General features: G+C 37.6%; 1 protein-coding gene across 1 annotated transcript in view; it reads left to right on the top strand.

Annotated features, from left to right (window-relative positions):
* Nucleotides 1–4,216: 4,216 nt before the first annotated feature.
* LOC309481286 (uncharacterized protein) overlaps nt 4,217–21,244 on the top strand; it is a gene marked incomplete at its 5' end in the record, with an annotated part of 159,103 nt that continues 142,075 nt past the window's right edge. The window contains 3 exons of the mRNA XM_082146155.1: nt 4,217–4,253; nt 6,285–6,434; nt 8,547–8,699. Of these exons, the coding sequence (XP_082002281.1) occupies nt 4,217–4,253; nt 6,285–6,434; nt 8,547–8,699 (340 nt within the window). The remainder of the gene's footprint in view (nt 4,254–6,284; nt 6,435–8,546; nt 8,700–21,244) is intronic.

The raw sequence follows: 21,244 nt of genomic DNA, 5'->3' as shown, positions 1-21,244 counted from the left end.
TGTCACACCTGAATGAATGGCTAATTATGCAGAGTCATTACGCATAATGGTTGGGACATTGTATTCTCAGGTGTAAACCACTCCTCCTTCACGCCCCACTCGCATATTGGCTTTCCAAGCAAAACCTGTTTTACACAATTTAAATCAATGTATTGTTTTATTGTGAACGATAAAGCAAGACTATTTTCACATAATTTTGAAGCCAGAACTCGAAGCGACAACATCCATTAGTCAAAAGTCTTATTGACGCATATTTAGTATGAGTTTTGTGGTCTTATTTCAGCAACTTTCATTTTAATTTTTTTCAATAACCATGCATTAACATTATTCTCTTAAAAATACAAACATCTACATTAGTGGTGGGCCGTTATCGGCGTTAACGCGAGACTCTTATCGCGCGATAAAAAAAATATCGCCGTTAATCTATTCTCCAAGTTGGGTTGGGAGATGGCTCTATACTACACAAGCTATGATGACGCAATCTACCCGCGGCCGCGAGGTAAACCCGGCTGCAACGCATATTCGTCGTCATCTTAAGTAAACACGGCTGAAAGTGAAAGCTGGTGAAAAAGATCGGTGCAACATCCATTATTTGGACTTGGTTCGGGTTTAAGCCGTCAGACGAGCAGCAGCAAACTATATACAGAGTGTGTGGGGTAACAGTTCGGTAAGTTAACACACGACTAATCCGTTCGACCACCTCAAATTCAAAACGAAACATGATATCACTGAATACCAGCGCGTATTATTCCCATTCCAATATATCTTAGTGGTGTAGCACATAATCTCGATTTTAAGAATCGTTGTTGTGTTTCTTTTTAACTGAAAAGACATCAGTTAGACAATATTCTAATTTTAAATTTGGGGTTTGATAAGCTCCAAGCCATAATAAACATTAGACCTACTTAAGTCTCTGCAGCTAGTGTACTTACATTTTATTTATCTGCAAAATGATGTTGTATACTTACAGTTTTGCACAATATATGTTCTCAAAACTACATACACCCTTTAAAAAAAAATACATTTAGCAGTTGTTTAGCATGGGTCTGTGTAATCTGTTCTGAAATGGTTTTATTATAATATACTGTATATCGTTATCGCAAGAGGCTGCAATGTATATCACAATATAGATTTTAGGCCATATCGCCCATCCCTAATTGATAGCCTATAGTAGTTGATAATAACATAGGCCTACCTAATGTTGCCTACGGACGGTAACAGTACAGTAGTAACCTTTTACAGTCTATGAGTAGAACAGCTTTCTCAAGCAGTTTGTGATGCATTTTGGAAACAGGAGATGAGCCCCTGGTCTAATGCGCCACCTGGCTTGAGAAACCCGTTCTCAAAGACTTACTTTTATAGTCATTATTTGGGTAGCACACATATTCTGAATGCCTTCGGCAGAATTCAAATGAGCCATTTTAATCTAGATTAATCTAGATTAATTTCAAAATTAATCTAGATTAATCTAGATTAAAAAAATTTATCTATGCCCACCTCTAATCTACATACATGTTCCTCACATATTATGCTAGCCCTGTTTGTGCTATATAGAGTGAATTTACACCTTTGCCATTAACATGTTTTTAAATAACTGAAAAAAGCACAAATGTCAGGGCATGTCAAAACATCCCAAGGGCCCCAAAAACACATCAGACCCCAGAGGGTTAAAACAGTAAGTCCCGCCCATCGACTGCCAAAAATAAAAGTGTTCGAGCGAGCAAAAGCAGGAGATCAAGCGCGAGAGCGTGGGGAATGATAATGCGCGCGCGCGAGGGCTTGTATTGCATAGACATCATATAGATAGACGCCCTATCGACCGCTACTGCCTACTGGCGCGGGCGAGCCGTGGGGCCGCCATCTTAGACCGGTCACCCGCTCCACTCAGTGTAATCTGTATGGCAGGTGCAATGAGCTGTCAGCGCATTTAATTTATCATACCTCACTGAATACCGAACTGATTTTCATGCGGGTTTTTTTTGCTGCAAAGGTCATTCATGTAGCTATTATACAGGACACATGGTCGGCGTATTTTAATATTCATAGTAGGGCTGGTCCGAATACCATTTTTTGAGCTTCGAAGCTTCGGTAGTAATGAACATCGAATATTCGGAGAGAGGGTGCTGAACATATTCTTCTCTCTAATAAAGGCAGTATTCTCTATGTGTCGGTATGTCCGTTTGCATTTTGATTATTTCGAGAACCGTTTATCCAATCGACTTCACTGGGAGTGCAGTGTCGCATTTGGTGCAATATAGATGGACATGCAAGACGCGACACATTCAGAATTAATAAACTTTTAATAAACTACAGAACAGCGCGAGCGGGAAGCGGCGCGCCTCACGCTCCAATAACGGACACTGCACTAGTGATATAAAACACACACACGTCTGTTAAATTAAGCAATACTTTTAAGGTAGTCTAATATTTTTCTGACTAACAAATTACTGACACAGTAGATTTAAATAAAGAAAAACGAAATTTAAATAAAGAAAAACGAAATTTAAATAAAGAATTAAATTTTGTATTTAAAACGAAATTTAAAATAAATTAAAAAAACGAAATTTAAATAAAGAAAAACGAAATTTAAATAAAGAAAAACGAAATTTAAATAAAGGAAAAAACGAAATTTAAATAAAGAAAAACGAAATGTAAATAAAGAAAAAACGAAATTAATTTAAATTAAAAACGAGATTAATTTAGATTGATAATAACGGGTAAAAAGGCTAATACATTTTGTTTCTATTATTCTATTTTCCACAATGTCAAAGCAACGCAGCTTAACTCAAAACACAAGCTCAGGCATGCACTTTGGTCCATACAAACTCCACTGTTCTGCGCTCTATCGAGAGAACACTCCCGTTGCTGGAATACTGGGGTCGGTTCTATTTCTAGCATGCACGCGTTTTCCGCGTGGCTCGAGCCGCGCCTGAGACGTGTGTCTCACGCAGGCAGTGTGCAAACTCCAACCTGTTAACATGGGAGCCGAAAACGGACACGCCACGCAGCCAGTGTGTCGCCGGCCTTATTCAAGCGCGAATGAGAACCGTTTCGCGGGGGATCCCAGGTGTGCCCAAAAAAAAAAAAAAAAAAAAGGAATATTCGAATGTCAAATTTTCTAATCGAATACCAACCCACCGAACGAATATTCGAATATTCGGGTCCAGCCCTAATTCATAGTAGGCTTAACAGTAATATAATATTCTGATATAAGATATAAAGTGACCAGACGTCCAAAATCTAAATATGTGATGTAGGATATAAGGTATTTTATAAATCACACACCATAAATATGATAAAGAAGCAGAAACAGATAGTTGCAATAAAGTAAGATATTTTAATAAGTTGAAGAAACGTGTGTGTTTTACATTTACATTGCTTCCTGATATCACGTGCGCAAACACAAATAACCTAACGTTATATATATATATAAAACTACTTTTACTAAATAACTTGATTTACAGAGGGTCTATTCGCACGTCTATTAATATAAACGTTACCTGAGGTAATTTTCCTGGACCTTTTTACAAAAGGTAAAAGTCGCCGTAATCTTTACTGATATTGTCCGTAATGATTACTGAGATGCACATTCGGATTGGACTAAAATAACCGAGAAGCTCTTGTAATTATTACTTTACCCCACCTCTCCATGTCAGGTGAACACTGGCTGGTGCAGTAAACATTGCCTAGCTAACGTTAGCTGGCTACGATTTCAGTACAGTAATATCAAAGATCCTTGCTCCTTCTCAATTATCTGGTAATATTCTATTCACAAAATACAACCAATAGTACGGTAATGTTAAAAGTAATCCTATTTGCGATGGTCCGCCGATTAGAACAGGAAAATACTCCACAGTGCTCTAGCATCTTAACTGCTGCCACGCAACAAAACTAGGAATACGACCGGTTTAAGATGGCGTCCGCATTTCTCAGTGCCCAGCGGCCAATAGGGCATCTAGTCTCTATATAATATCTATGTTGTATTGCGTGCAGAGGAGATGTCATGCGCGCACGCAGGGTTTGAATGAGCTCGCGAGTTCCCGTTTCCTCGCGTGTAGATCTGTTATCCTCTCGCGAATGTCATTTACTGCGCGCGCCAGCATCAGTTGTGCGCTCCATTAATTTTGTCATTGATTTGCCGCCATAGGGCCGGCCCAGCTATCGGTAGGCGCCGGCGGTGCCGCGGTAGCCTACCTGAGAAAATGTTTTGGAAAAGATGGTCTATGGACCCAACCAACTCTATGCGAGGGGAGGTGAGAACTCCCTCTCATGGTACAACCCATGCAGAGGCTGCCTAATGTAATGTAACTAACGTGACAAATGTAAAAAAAAAAAAAATTCCTCGACCGGCCCAAAAGTGAAGCGGCCCACCGGGAATTCTCCCGCTTCTCCCGATTACCCACCCCGGGCCTGGTATAATATAATATAATATAATATAATATAAAATAATATTTTTTATTATATTATTAGTGGTCGACCGATATTGGTTTTTTGATTGCCGATATCTTATGGCGCTTTTCCATTTCCATTACCAGTACCAGCTCAACTCGACTTGACTCGACTCGCCTCGTCTCGGCTCGGCTCGCTTTTCGCTCCGTTTTCCATTGCAGATAGTACCTCCACAATAGTACCTGGTCGTCATAGCGACGCCGCAGGAAACTGCCGTGACTTAATCTTTTACGCGAGACGCGCGAGATACACCCGCTACCCACACACACAGGACAATGGAGGAAATCGAGTGTATGCTGTTTTTGGATGTTTTTGTTTTTGCTGTTTTTTATTCAGGATACTCCGTCTGGCGCGTGCAATGATGCACAGTGAATAGTGACGATTCTCTCTGACCAATCAGCAGTCTGCTGTGTTTTCACGTCACATTTTAGGATCGCCTCAGCTCGCCTCAGCTCGCTCAGAACCTCGCCGGAGGTGGTACGAAAAAAAGTACCTGGAAGCAGGTACAGGTACAACTTTTACACAGTGGAAAACCAAACAGAGCTGAGTCGAGCCGAGCCGAGGCGAGCTGGTACTGTGTAGTGGAAAAGCGCCATTAGAGAGCAGGATGGCCGATGGCCGATATAAAGCCGATATTTTTATTATATACTTTATATTTATTTTAAATAAATTAGAAAACAAATCTTTAAAATAAACATGCTTATACTTTAGATGGCAACTTCTTGAATCTGCAATCCTATTACAGTATTTTTCACAAATAAAGTAATTGTTTAAAAATATATGAATATGTGAATAAAAAGGAAGTAAACAATAACATTGCACTCAGTAATCTGGTAATATTGTGTGCACTGGTAATCATATTTTTTCAAATAAAGACAAGGTAACGCTAATATTACATACAGCACACAGTGAAAACGATATGAATATGACACAGTGGGCAACTGGATATAGCACAGCATATTTTAAAATGAAGTTTTTCGATCGCGACTCCTGAAGCTGATCTTCTGTTCGCATTCACTCACTTCACACGGACCGACTGTCACTCGCAGTAACACGTTTATGCAGGCTACAAATGCACACTTCACAAGATATCACAGCTGGATTCCATTAACTCTGCAAGGTTTGTGAAATTAAATGTTTATTAGCTATTCAGAGATTTGTTTAAATGATGTAGATGCACATTTGCTGAATGTTGACATTAAATGAGAAAGTATTTTAGCCTAATTGTTTGCCTTTTCTGTAACAAATAATATAAAAGCAACACTTTACTTTTTCGCATACCATTTACTTTCTTTGTTTACCAGTTCTGTCTAACAAAGTATTAGATATGACTGACAGAGATCGTAAACTAATGAAGACGGAGAATGTGAGTGAGCGCTGTGTGAGCAGGCGCTGCTGTTCTCTTCTCAGGCGCTGGTGTTCTCAGCGCCGCCCGTCAAAATAAAAGTCCGGAGCGCCGTCAAAATAAAAGTCCCGCCTCCAAAACATTGGTCAATCAGAAAAACGTATCGGCCGATGCCGATATTTTAAAAGTGCCGATATATCGGCCTTGGCGATATATCGGTCGACCACTATATATTATACTACAGGTCTGTTGAATGTTTTAATCTGATTGGTTGACAAAGATTCTAAGATGTGCAATTATTCTCATGGAAAACGCACGGCTAAAGTAGTTCCAGGCAGGTCTTGACCGCATTACCTATGTCCATATCACTTCGCCGAATGATTTCAGTTATTTCAAAGTTCCTTACAGCAACAACAGCAAAAGAACCAAAAGCCCCTGTGAAAAAGATATTCGGTGATATGGCTTCTCTGTCATGTTGTCTGTATAACAGCAAACCCAGGAGTGTGTCCAGTCAGAACATATGAACCAGGAAAGTGTGCCTGGATACGTTTCGTGTCGTGTGCCGATGACAGTGACTGTGCCAACAATGAGAAATGCTGCAACAATGGGTGTGGACTTCAGTGTATGACTCCAGTTACAGGTATTATATTATATTATATTATATTATATTATATTATATTATATTATATTATATTATATTATATTATATGGCTAAAAAGTGGCCCTGGACTTTCTGGCACAGAGCGGCCCACCACAACCGGTCCACAACAAATCACACCATAAACCCACCAGCTCATTATGCACAGAGCAATTTTTAAGAGCACTTACTAACATAAAAATATAACACAATACAAAAATATAAATGCTATTTTTTTATTTTATTGAAATGCTTATTAACATGAATGAATAATGACTAATAAATGTGTCTTTCCTGGTGTATATGGCAACTAGTAAATGCTCTGGTATGGTCTAGAACAGTGTTTCCCATCCTTTTTTCAGTCACGGCACCCTTTGAATCAATTTTTTTTTTTTTGTGGCACCCTCCACTACTGTTGTCACGATACTACTTTGATACGATACCTTGAAATGTATCAATTTTCAATACCACAGGGAAGAACCGCCTACTGTCATATAGATATTTTTAATATTATCTAAAAAAATATTTGTCCATCCATTGAAAGTCTAAGAATTTCTTCTGAAGTGATCACTTTATATAATGACATATTTGATTATGGCTTTTATTAATATATAAACATTGTTCAATTACCATTGCAAATCTCACCTAAATGTTTGTTTACTGTGTATTTGTGTTTTTGTATGGCGATCATTTTGTTATAATTGCACAAGATAGCTTGTTTTAATATATTTTTTAATGTAATCATTTCACAGTTAATCTTCAAATTAATAAATATAACAACTGTTAATTAAAGTGAACTTAAAACAATCCTCACATAGGTCCATAATAAATGTCATATTTAACTGTGCCCTTTCTACCTAACAAGTAGGAAATACACAGAAATTTAATACAGTTATCAAATACTTCACAGTCTTCACTGCATAAATTATGAATTAAATATAGATGAATCCTTATTAAAGCTACAAGCGTTCTTTAGTCAAGAGTAGTGAGTGATTTTCTCTGTTACCTGCATGTGTTTCTTTGATTCTGCTGTCACGGCTGCACACGTGGAGCACGCGTCCCATTTTCTCACAACTCTTTACGTTCCTTTAGGACTTTAACTCATTTAAGACTGCTCTTATGAGGATACTCAACAAAACGGACATTTTGGCATAATTGTGTGTTATTATTCGTTCAAAGGCGCGAAAGAGAACTCGATTCTGGCGCGCGTCTATCTGTGCGCCCTGTGTGTGAAAGGACATTCACAGGCAGCGCGCTCTCTTGTCTTTTCACGCTTGCATGGTTTAAAAGCATTTGCATGAAGAAGAACGTGATCATATAATGTAACGCCAGCCAAAGGATGACAGAAAAAACGGATGCTGCGTGAATTGCGTTGAACTGAAAAACATGAAATCGCATGCGTTACCGTTGACAGCACGGACATAACCGGACATGGAAAACGTACGATTTGCACTTTTATTATAAATTTGTGTGCGGAAATTGTTGTTATTAGAGACATCCGAGATTGATACATCTTCTTTTTTCTTTTTTTAAACTTTTTTTCTTTTTCTTTTTGACACATTTTAGAAATGTATAAATGTTTGATGGTGTTTTTACACGAAACCCCTGCTCTCCGGTTGGGAAACGCTGGTTTAGAACAGGGGTGTTCAATCCTGGTCCTCCTAGGGACCCACCAATCTGCACTTTTTATGTGTCTCTATCTGACAGTCTTAGAACAGTTCTCATCTAATGAGCTGATGAATGCTTGACTTTGATTGGCTGACGAAGATTATAAGGTGTGCAATTATTTTCAGGGAAACACACTGCAAAAGTAGTTCCAGGCAGGTCTTGACCGCATTACATGTCCATATCACTTCGCCAAATGATTTCAGTTATTTCAAAGGTCCTTACAGCAAATTATTTCCTTGTTTTTTGGAAATAATGATTAGCAGAATAATTGACGTTGGTTGAAAATGGTTCGTTGCATTTTTAGAAAATAATGCACACCCGAGGTGTTCGTTGCTGTAAAACGTATTCCAATAATATATACAACTTACAAATATATTTTTTTTTACATTGAAAAAAAACATTCAGCGTTCAGTGATATGGCTTCTCTGTCATGTGTCTGTTTAACAGTAAAGCCAGGAGTGTGTCCAAGCACAAATCATGAAGCAGCAAAGTGTTTCATGATGGGTTTAGCGCTGTGTGCCGACGACAGTGAGTGTCCCAACAATGAGAAATGCTGCAGCAGTGCATGCGGTGGACGTCAGTGTACAGCTCCAGTTACAGGTATAATATAATATAATATAATATAATATAATATGATATAATATTTTATTTTATATTATATTATACTACAGGTCTGTTGAATGTTTTAATCTGATTGGTTGACAAAGATTCTAAGGTGTGCAATTATTCTCATGGAAACGCACGGCTAAAGTAGTTCCAGGCAGGTCTTGAACATGTCCATATCACTTCGCCAAATGATTTCAGTTATTTCAAAGTTCCTTACAGCAACAACAGCAAAAGAACCAAAAGCCCCTGTGAAAAAGATATTCAATGATATGGCTTCTCTGTCATGTCTGTATAACAGCAAACCCAGGAGTGTGTCCAATCACAGCATATGAACCAGGAAAGTGTGCCCGGATACGTTTCGTGTCGTGTGCCGATGACAGTGACTGTGCCAACAATGAGAAATGCTGCAACAATGGATGTGGACTTCAGTGTATGACTGCAGATACAGGTATTTTTATATTATATTATATTATATTATATTATATTATATTATATTATATTATATTATATTATATTATATTATATTATAATAGAAATACATTTTGTATTATAATATAATATAACACATTTAAAAGCAACTTGCACCAAAGCGCTGTAAAATAAAACATTGAGCATATAAAAAGAAAGCATAAAAGAAACCGTGCAGCATACAAAATATAAACACATTAAACAAAATACAATAAAAATAAGAACCTTTAACTAATCTAATCTAATCAAAAGTCAGAGAGAATAAATAAGATTTAAGAGCCAATTTAAAACTGGCTAATGAAGGAGCAGACCTCACATTTAAGGGCAGACTGTTCCAAAGTTTAGGTGCAGCAGAGGAGAAGGCTCGACCACCCTTAGTTTTACAGCGAAAACGTGGGACAGTTAAGAGAAGCTAATTACCAGACCTAAGTGTTCTTTGGGGAGAGTAAGGAATCAGGTCACAATATTGGTGTCTAACTGTTGGAAACTATTGGAAATAAGATTGGCCATGTTCTGTAGTGTCAAGACTTGATTTTTGAGGTAAGATAACCTGCATGTTGGTTTTAATGTATTTTATTTTATTTGTTTAGATTGTATAGCTCATTTTGTTTGCGAGCGCTGTTGCGACTGCGAGCAGCCTGCCTCAGCTTTTCAAAAATGTCGTTTTACTGTGGTTGTGATAATAAACGTTTAAACTAACTGTTTATATGTGTGATATGCTTGAAGTGTTTTATATCTATAGATTTTATTGTAGCCAAGTAAAGTGTTGATTTGAAAGTTGATTTGAGAGGCTATATTGATCAAACATATTTAACTTGCTGTCGGCTGCTTGGTCGTCATTTAAAAAAAAAAACTTTGCTCCGAACATTTGTCTAAATTAACTTAATAAAAAAAATAAAAGAAACTATTTTAATGGCTGCAACAGTAGTATAGGGCAGGCTGTGTAATGGGAAAAAAACGGGCTCCTGTCAGACTCGGGCTGAGAATTCTGATGAGCTGTCAGACACGGGCCAGGGCCGGGCTGGGGCCTAGATTTGAGGCCCACACAGGGCTTTAGCGTGGATTATGGTCTCCAAATCTTTTGGAGATAGAAACTGTTTTAATTTTGCAACCAATCTCAGATAAAAGAAACTGCCCGTTACCACTGTACTGATTTCTTTCTCAAAATTTAGTGACGAATCAAATTTAACCCCAATATTCCTTACATGAGGTTGAACACTGGCGGCAACAGAATCTAAATTAAAAAGAGATGAAGACCTGGAGGCGCCTAAAATCAAAATTTCACGTTTGCTTTCATTTAATTGAATGAAAATTAAACCTAATTTGTAAGTCGCTTTGGATAAAGGCGTCTGCTAAATGACTAAATGTAAATGTAATTGCAAAAGATTATTAGCCATCCAACATTTGATCTCCTCAAAACAGTTGCAGAGCATGTCCAAAGGATAAAAACTGTCAGTTTAAGCTGGTAGATTAAACTGTGTGTATCGTCAGCATAGCAGTGGTAGGAGATCTTATATTTCTTAAAAATGGCATCCAATAGTAGTATATAAAGTGAAAAGAGAAGAGGGCCTAGAATGGACCATTGGGGCACATCACATCACATCACATCACATCACATCACATCACATCACATCACATCACATCACATCACATCACATCACATCACAGGGGAACCAACGAAGAAAACTTCCCAATGCTCACTAAGAAAGTTCTATCTTTGAAGTAAGAGGCAAACCAATGCAAGGTGACACCCTGAAAACCCACCACCTTTTCCAACCGATGTAACAAGATACTAGATCGATTGTATCGAAAGCAGCTCTTAAATCCAACAAGACAAGCACCGTGTGCGAACCAGTATCGAGAACTTGCAAATGGTCATTGCTGACCTTCAACAGTGCAGTTTCTGTACTGTGCATTGATTTAAAACCAGACTGAAAAGTATTTTGGACATACTGATATAGGAATTCAACGTGCAATGTACAACTCTCTCTAAGAGATTTGAAATAAACTGCAGTTTGGAGATAGGTCTAAAATTGCTGAGGTCAAAATTGATGTGTCAAGATGAGGTTTCTTTAGCAGAGGGTGAACCACAGCATTTCTAAAACTAGCATGTACAATTACATTTGCTAGAGAACTGTTAAAGCTGCAGTCGGCAAGTCTGGCAGATTGAGGGGACTTAGCCAACATTTTTAATGTTTACAACTCTCATGCCCCTCCCCCGCTACCACTGAGCACCCTCCCTTTGAATTCGTGCTCGTCAGTGCGTGTGCACCAGATCTTCTGTGAACACACTCGTCTCTTCAGCATTGAAGCATAATTTTCTTTTCCTTGGTTGTTTTGGACCTCCTAGCTCTGGTTGTTAACCGAGGAATTGGAAGCTTGTTAGTAGATTTTCTCTCCGCATCACGCTTCGTACAATCCAACACACCTGCGGACTTCAGGTGTGTGCATGCGATATTGTAACGTCCGCGAGAGGGGATCTGTGGCGTGTGCACGAACTGTGATTGACAGTCAGATCTCACACAGCCCTACGCTGATTGGACCAGAAGAACCGGGAGCGGTGGATTTTTGCAAAACAAATAACAGGCTCGAGGTGGAGGTAGAAGCGCGGGTTTTTTTCTAAAACCGGCTGATTTATGTTGTTCTGTTGGATCATAGTGTCGGTTTCAGTAAATCTAAAAAAAATCTTGCCTAGTGCAGCTTTAATAATAGATGTTACAGCTGGGCTCAAAGTTTCAAACACTTCCTTGAAAAGACGAGTTAGGATGACATCAGACTCACAGCTGGAACATTTAGCCTTGGAAACAATATCTGCTAGCTGAGCAGAGGTAACTGGCTGAAAACAAGTTAGCGAATCAGTTGGTGAACAAATCAAAGAGGATCATAATGTTGCTGGCTTAATGGAAGCCTTGATCTCCAAAACGTTATTATCGAAGTTTTCCCGAGATGGAACAAGAGAAGGAGCTGGTAAGGGATTTAGCAATAATAATCCTTTCCATTATAATTAGACATGTTTTGTTCATATCAGATACACTTTAAAGTAAGTAACTTTAAAGTTTACTCTATTCTTCTCCCAGTTCACCGGCCACTTACTTTCATGTATTTCGGGAGAAGTGGATGAATTCACGTGTTGTAAATGAAAATTTACAGAAACATTTGTTCTGTAAATCCAACAGATCCGATACTCTAAACTGTGGCACAAACTAACATGCGCATACAGCTCAACTAACGCGATCGTTATAAAGGTGTTAAAGGTTATAAACAACAAAACACATCCACTTGCATATATTTTACAATCGGAATATCAGATATTTCATGCCATAGTTAACCCTCTGAGGTCGGCAAACGCGCCCCCGCGTTTTGCTGGATTTTCTTCACATTGTAGTACAATAAACTTAAATTACTCCGTCATTTATGGTTATACAGAAAAAAGAAATATAAAAAAAGAATCTGTGATATTTCTACTTTTGTATGTGTCCACTTACAATCAAATCAAAACATTGTGCTTTTGTAAAATAAAGAAAATAAACAGGGTGTGCGTTCTGCCTCTCCGTCGCGGTGAACTTTTTTTTCTTGAGCACGTCTATAAACTGAAACAAAACTCAGCGAATACTTGTCACACATTTATGAGCCATATACCTTTATACACATTTAAGTGTGTACTTTTAAATGAACGGATTCAAACTGAAAACAAATATTCTCTGTTTAAGTAATTTGTATAAAACCAACAGGATGTCCAGTATCTCAAACGCTTGCTAATTACTTTTAATTCGACCACGCCCACTCGCGCAAAAGAGATTCACATGCAAATCGTCCACATGGAACGCGAACTCCCTCGTTACCTCAAACACAAAACACCAAAAAACTTCACAAGTCTCTGCTTTTCGTCGAGTTTGGAAGACACGTCTGAGCTTACATTGGATTTACCCCCAGAAGAAGAAGAACGCGATTTGAAGACAAGAAAGATGTAAGGTAAGAAATTCTTACTTATTAGTTTATGGTATTGTTGCATAAACTTCACATTGCAGTTGAACTGTTGCTAGATATATGGTGAATATTATACTATTTAGACCCGTGTTTACTGTTAAATACTGTTTGTGGATATCTGCTCAAACATAGATATGTATAACCATAATGTTTAATATTTTGGAGCGCGATGGCGTTTGAATGTATCATATTTTGGAGCGCGCTGTGGGTTTGAATGCATCATATTTTGGAGCGCGCTGTGCGTTTGAATGCATCATATTTTGGAGCTCGCTGTGCGTTTGAATGTATCATATTTTGGAGCGCGCTGTGGGTTTGAATGTATCATATTTTGGGGCGATTGCGTTTGAAAGGAAAAATGCACCAAACATTAGGCTTTATGTTTTTACTATTATCTCATTTCATATCATCATAACGAATGGAAACATTTGAAGTAACATAAGATAATCAATATATTTTTCTCTAGCATTGTTACTGAAATCTTTTGTAAGATTTATAGGCTGCTATAGGTTATTGTTATAATTATTTTATGCAGTACTGCACATAGCGTATGCCTACAAGCAGGGCCGTCCATAAGGGGGGATAAAGGGGAACGTTTTCTGGGGCCCAGCCGCTAGGGGGGGCCCATGCAGTCCAGCTATAATTATGTTCATCTTAAATATAAGCAAAGGTTACCATATTTTATTTTGAACCAAAATAGAACCATTAATTGTTGAAAGTGAGAAAAAAAATGCATTTTATTTAATGTTGCTCGAGTAAAATATAGCCTGTGTCATAATGAAACACCCCTTTCCTGAAAATGGTCTGAGCAGGCTGGCGAGCGGGCGCGGGCGCCGTAAGCGCTGAGCGAGCAGCAGGAACGAGTAGTGAGTTGTCGTCGAAAAAGATGGATAAAGCAAAAAAGCTGGCGGGGGCTAAAAATAGAAAAAGAAAGAGGGAAAAGGAGATGGCATGTCAATTGATGCGACAGCAGCTACTGTAAATAAGTGGATGGTGAAAGGCAACAGGTAGGATTTAAAGTGTGACGTCCAGGCTACTGGCCATCGGGACTACCGGGAGATTCCCAGTGGGCTGACGTGCTTTTTGGGCCGACGTGCTTTTTGGGCCGATGCATCTCATACTTTTTTTCTTTTTTTGTCTTAACGGCCCATAAAACTGTACATTTGTTTAGTTTTGTTTTGCTTAATCGGCGGCGCTGGGTTACTGCCGGTGTATTGCATTGGTCAAAAAAAGTCAGCGTTAGTTTTTTTTCTGACACACCGGCCCATGAACAAAAGGACAAAATTGTTGCTGCATACCCACCCCTGAGTCTCTCTCAGTTAAATGTATGTGTTAATGTAGGAGAGAGAGAGAGAGGGCGCATACGCATGATATGAGTAGCCTATAGCAGATTTGGGGAGGGCCCATTCACTGGACCTTTTCAGGGGCCCAGTCATTTCTGTGGGCGGGCCTGCCTACAAGGCACAACAAACATGGTGTTCATTATATTATATATTGTTGGAAACATTTGTGTGTGTGTGTGTGTGTGTGTGTGTGTGTGTATTCTGTGAATTTTAAAAAGCAATTTTAACCAGAAAAATCTAAAATGTATTCCCAAAATCGTGCAGGCCTAGTTTCTCTTGATACCAGTATGTTCACTTTTTTTCTTTTCTTTCAGGGACCAGATGCAACTGAGTCCTGCTGACTTCAGCATTCACATGAGTCTCTGTACATGAACATGGTAAAGTGAAAATCAAACACCTTGGAAATGAAAGGTATGTACAATGTTTTTAGGAATGGCACAAAGGTCTTTGGATCATTGTTTTCAATGTGCTCTTTTGTCATTTGTTGTGTATTTTTGGATTATGTTGTGTTGTAAATAAATCCAAATAATCTAAAAGCCATTCTTTTTTAAATCTCCTCATTCTTTGTGCAAGGTTGCTCTGAATGACAGGGCCTGATCGCTCCTAATAGGGCAGTTAGGGGAGTGTCTTTGTCTTTCTCAGGTGTTGAAGGCTTACATATTCATGAGATGATCACGCCTCTTCGCATAAGGCTTTCTCACACAAAACACGTCTTAGAAATTTTAAATCAATATATTGTCTTAACTGAATGAGCAGTCAGGGTGATTTTCACATAGTTTTGGAGCAAATATTCTAGGCTATGTGATACAATTTTCAAAAGTCTTGTGAAGAAATAATCAGTATGGGTTTCATGGCCTTATTTCAGTGAAATTTTTTTGGGTATTATCACAAACCACGCATAAATGTCATTATCTCAAAACTACAAACTTTTACATGCTGCTGATATATTATTGTAGCAGAGTTTGTGCTAAATACAGTGTAATAAGACTTTAGCCATGACAATGTCACAAGTAACAGAAATAAGCACAAATGTCAGAGCATGTCAGAACACCTCCAGGGCCAGAAAACAGCTCAGACCTCAGAGGGTTAACAAATTTGTGAATATTTTGAATATATAAAGGAAAATGACATAAAAGCAGATCATCAAATTAGGGCTGAACGATTTTGGAAAATAATCTAATTGCGATTTTTTTTTTTTTTTTTTTTTTTTTTTTTTTTTTTACCAATATTGCAATTGCGATTTAATATGCAATTACTTTTTAAGTTCTTTATCTTCTGTATTATTCAACAAAGACAAGCAATAAATCATTGTATAATAGGGATGGGAATCTTTAGGCACCTCATGATCTACTTTTTTTCTTAATTAATCTTATTAATAGCACTTAAAATCTTAGGGGCACTTTATAGGGCACTTTCACTTTCCCGATTACAGGGGCTCAAGCCTCCTCGGCCCCCCGCCATGCTCTTGCCACTGAGCAAAAGAACCAAAACCCACGACAACACTGACCAAGCAAATAAATGTAGTAGAAAATAGGATAAAAACAACAAATTATTTCCATGTTTTTTAGAAATAATAAGCGGAATAATGGACCCGAGGTGTTTGCATTTTAGATCAGAAACATTTGTAGATCAGAAATTTCTAGTAAACAAGGCTCGAAATTGCGACCATTTTGGCAGGATGCTGCTGGTCATTCCGCTCTATTGGCAGAGCTAATTATACGTCAAATATAACACCGCATACACCATCGCCAAAGAAGAGCTTGCCTTCACTAAATTTTAAACCTATGTTGCAGCTCATGGAAAAAGAATGGAGTTGCGATTAACATGACGTATGCAAATGACAAATCAGGTGCCAATATCATCGGGGTGAGATGATATAGAGCCAGAAGACCAAATTTCAAATCTTGGCCACAGGATGTGTAAAGCCCCAGTGAAATTAAATCTGTTTCATGAAATTTTTGGTGGGTGCTCCTAAATTTTTCCTGGTGCTCCTAACTTTTTGAAGTTGGGAGCACCAGTGCTACCAAGTAAAAAAGTTAATTTCGAGCCCTGTAGTAAAGTTAAAAGCTAATTAGAAACAGAAGAACAGCAAGTAACACATTACATTTTTTAAAAATTAAGTAGAAACACTGAAATAGTTATTTCTTGTAAAATGTATTCCAATAATATTTACAACTTCCAAAAGTATTTTTTTACAGTGAAAAATTCATTCAGCATTCAGTGATATGGCTTCTCTGTCATGTGTCTTTATAACAGCAAAGCCAGGAGTGTGTCCAAGCACAAGCTTTGAACAAGTATGGTGTATCATGAAGGGGTTAGAGTTGTGTGCCGATGACAGTGAGTGTCCCAACAATGAGAAATGCTGCAGCAGTGCATGCGGTGGACGTCAATGTACAGCTCCAGTTACAGGTATTACATTACATTATACTACAGGACTATTGAATGCTTGAATCTGATTGGTTGACGAAGATTCTAAGGTGTGCAATTATTCTCCATGTCATAACATGTCCTTATCACTTCGCCAAATTATTTCAGTTATTTCAAAGTTCCATACAGCAACAACAGCAAAATAACCAAAAACCCCAGTACATTCAGCATTCAGTGATATGGCTTCTCTGTCATGTGTCTGTATAACAGCAAACCCAGGAGTGTGTCCAGTCAGAACATATGAAGCAGCAATGTGTGTCCTGATACATTTCGTGTCGTGTGCCGATGACAGTGACTGTGCCAACAATGAGAAATGCTGCAACAATGGATGTGGACTTCAGTGTATGGCTCCAGTTACAGGTAATATATTATATTATATTATATTATATTATATTATATTATATTATATTATACAGGCATGAAAACTCGTCACCTTTCGGCGAAATTCTCCGTTTTAAAACCAAAATGGGTCACCTACGTGATTTGTGCAGATCCGATGAGAAAATATTTATGGGGTGGGAGGGGGGGTCGTGGTCGTGGCCAGCATTTACCCGCTATATCTCTATAGTTACCATAAACTTAGCAGCTTTAAAAAACCAATCATCATTCCTAATGCCGAAACCTGACAGCCAATCCGAGTCAGAGTAGGGCAGAATTGTTTTCAAAGTCTTTAACACCGCGAGTCTGATGATGCCGAACAACACATCCCACACTGCCGAACAAAGAACCGCACGTCGGAAAGCAATCCTGAGGTAAGTTAGCTTACAATGTTAACTGTCCTGTCAGATACAGACAGCGATGTTGCCAATGTCATTATTTTTAATTTTGACATAGAAGAGGGCGGGATAATATTGCGAGCGGGCGCGGGCGTGAGTTGTCGTCGAAAAAGATGGATAATGCAAAAAAGCTGTCGGGGGCTAAACATAGAAAAAGAAAGAGAGGAAAGGAGATGGCATGTCAATTGATGCAACAGCAGCTAAATAAGTGGATGGTGAAAGGCTACAGGTAGGATTGTGACGTCCAGGCATGTAGGCTAATGCCATCGGGACTACCGGGAGATTCCCGGTGGGCCGACGTGCTTTTTGGGCCGATACATCTCATACTTTTTTGTTTCGTTTTTTGTCTTAACGGCCCATAAAACTCGTACATCAGCGGCCCATTCGTTTTGTCTTGCTTAATTGGCGGCGCTGGGTTAGTGCGTAATTAGTATGTAATGCATTGGTCAATAAAAAGTCAGCGTTAGTTTTTTTCTGACACCCCATGAAACGCGTAGATCAGCGGCCCATTTGGTTCTTTTCTTGATTGACACTGGGCTAGCCCAATCACACCTTTAATGTGAAGTATAGAAATATACTCTTTCAAGTATAGAAATTAGTACAAAACTAATTATGAAAGTTTCCTTTATTTTTCAGTGCATTTGTTTTACAATATATGGCTATTACTATCATGGGATTAATATTATAACTATTATTATGTAGTAGTAATGTAGACAGACACTGTAACTAAAATAATTTTTCTTTGTTTAATTTTCACCAGATTGATGAATTTAACATTAAAAAGCACTATATATATATATATATATATATATATATATATATATATATATATATATATAAATTGATTGGATTGGATTGGATTGGATTTTTTGCTGCCGCATCCTTCTCACCTTTTTTACCCCCGACCTGTTTTCATGCCTGATTATATTATATTATATTATATTATATTATATTATATTATATTATATTATATTATATTATATTATATTAAAGCATTATCTCACTCTAGCAGTGCGATATGGCTGTACATCAGCATGGTTGTGGCGGAGTGCCGTAGGTAATCACAGCGTTCTGATTTACAGCCCTATCGCACGGCTACCAGTGTGATATTGTGTTTGTACAACAGTTTGATGGCACAAGTGTGTAAATAATTAAGAAACAACAATGGAGTGTCTTTAAAACCCATCTTTTGTGCAGAACTACTTCCTTTCACCACGGATTCAAATCTCAAGGTGACAGTTTGACAGTTGAGCCTAAGCCTCCGTTACTAATTGTAAAACGTCACTTTAGAACTAGCAACGAAGGAACGCTGAGTCTCTTCATTGAAGCTTATTGTTTTATGTAGAGTATTATGAGCGATAGATCGTCAAAACGAGTGCATTACCTCCATCTAGCTGATATTCTTCAGGTCAAGCTAATAGTAATAATCACAAATAAGTTTGAATGTCCGCTGAAGAAAGTGAATCTATGTCTTTATCCTTTTAACAGTTAAGAGCATTTGCCATTACAGCGCTAGTCATGTGAGTTGCGTCTTATTTTTAACAACCTTTTTTCAATCTTTCACTATAAAAGTATTTGTACAATAGGAAATAAACACAAGCAAACAGTTCAGTCAAAAGTACAAAAGCAGAGCCAGTTATAGTAGCTAGGGATGCACGATGATATCGGCACAACATCGGTATCGGCCGATAGGGTGGCGTGTTTCCTATGTGCATGTGACGACCGTGAACGTAGCATGAGCGCCAGCAACTTAAACTTCCAACATGTGGAGGCATTTCGAGCACCAGTTTGGTTTGAAATGTGCTGGGGACAGAGACGCATTCGCAAGTGCATTTTCAGAAGTGCTGGGTACAATGACGCAGTCATTTTTTTTCTCTTTCGTGCAGGTCATGTTTTGAAAGACGATGTCCTGTAGCTTACTAATGTAAGCTCTCCAAGCTACTATGCTCTCCACAGAGCATAAAATATTCTTTTTTTTTGTTTTTTTGTTCGCATTTATGAGGAAAAACAGTGACAGTTCTCCGTTACGGACGTGACTGCTCTGAATGCGGCACTAAAAGACTGGGTAACACTTTATAATAACTGCACGCTATTAATCATTAGTTAAGCATTAGTAAACAGTTAATTCATCATTTATAAAGCATTAATAGACATTAACAAGCAGTTTATAAATACAGTTATAAATGCAGTATTCTTAATTTATAAGCATATCTATAATGTGTTTAATAATTGTGTTTTCATACTTAATTAATGATCAATTTATCATTTCTAAATGAAGTATTTCATTATTTACAAACCGGTTATTTAGGAGTTGTCAGTGGTTCATAAGATCACTTAGAAAGTGTAAGTAAATTATTAATAAACTGTTTAAATACATATTATTATTCAGACATATAGTAATAGTTACTTAGTGTGTTAATAAATGGTTTATTAACATGTATTTCTACTGTAATTCAGGGTTAATTCGGGTAGTTATAAAGCATTTAGTAGTGGTCAGTTCACTATGTTTGTGAGCTAATCTAAAGTGAGGACTAGTTATGCTTTGTAAAGCGTTTATAAAGAAGATTTAAAGGCTGTTCATATTTTTATGTTCTGTATCGCTGTGTTGTATTTGTTTACTTTTTCTGTTTAGAAGAAAACTGAGTCTTTAAATCTCCTTTATAAATGCTTTACAAAGCATAACTAGTCCTCACTTTAGATTAGCTCACAAACATAGTTAACTGACCACTACTAAATGCTTTATAACTACCTGAATCTACTACATTTACTTACACTTTCTAAGTGATCTTATTAGCCACTGACAACTCCTAAATAACCGGTTTGTAAATAATGCAATACTTCATTTAAAAATGATAAAGTGATCATTAATAAATTAAGAAAATACAATTATTAAACACATTATAGACATGCTTATAAATCAAGAATACAGCATTTATAACTGTATTTATAAACTGCTTATTAATGTATATTAATGCTTTATAAATGATGAATTAACTGTTTACTAATGCTTAACTAATGATTAATAGCGTGCAGTTATTATAAAGTGTTACCAAAGACTGCTTTAAAACTTTCACAGAGACCTCAAACAGAAAGCACAAAGCCTTTCTAAGTGAATTTCGTTTTGTATTAATTGTATCTTAATTTTAATCAATGTTTCATCAACCAATTGCCTGGATTTAATAAATAATAAGTAAAGCAGATAATAGATAATGGATATCACAACACGGAGGCGCCGGCACGTGAACTGGAGCTAGTCTCATAAATGAAACGAAACTCAGCATAGCCTACTTGCCTCACAGACCTGAGAAATATATCTATTATCTACAGAATGCTTGAAATCATATTTTTAAACAGAACAATTCAAAACGAAAGACGGATCCATATGAAATGTGCATTTCTCTCCGACACGTTCACTACTACGAAGATCGCGAGTCAGCATTGTCAACTTCATCTTTACAGCCGACACAGAAAACACTTGTTTATTAATAAACAATTAAAATGTCTCCTTGCTATATTTGACATATTCATAATCATTACTTTT

This window comes from Leuciscus leuciscus (genome assembly GCF_965113295.1).
Source record: "Leuciscus leuciscus genome assembly, chromosome: 18".
NCBI lineage: Eukaryota > Metazoa > Chordata > Actinopteri > Cypriniformes > Leuciscidae > Leuciscus > Leuciscus leuciscus.
Note: the sequence above shows the minus strand (reverse complement) of the source record. Positions and strands in the feature narration are given on the sequence as shown.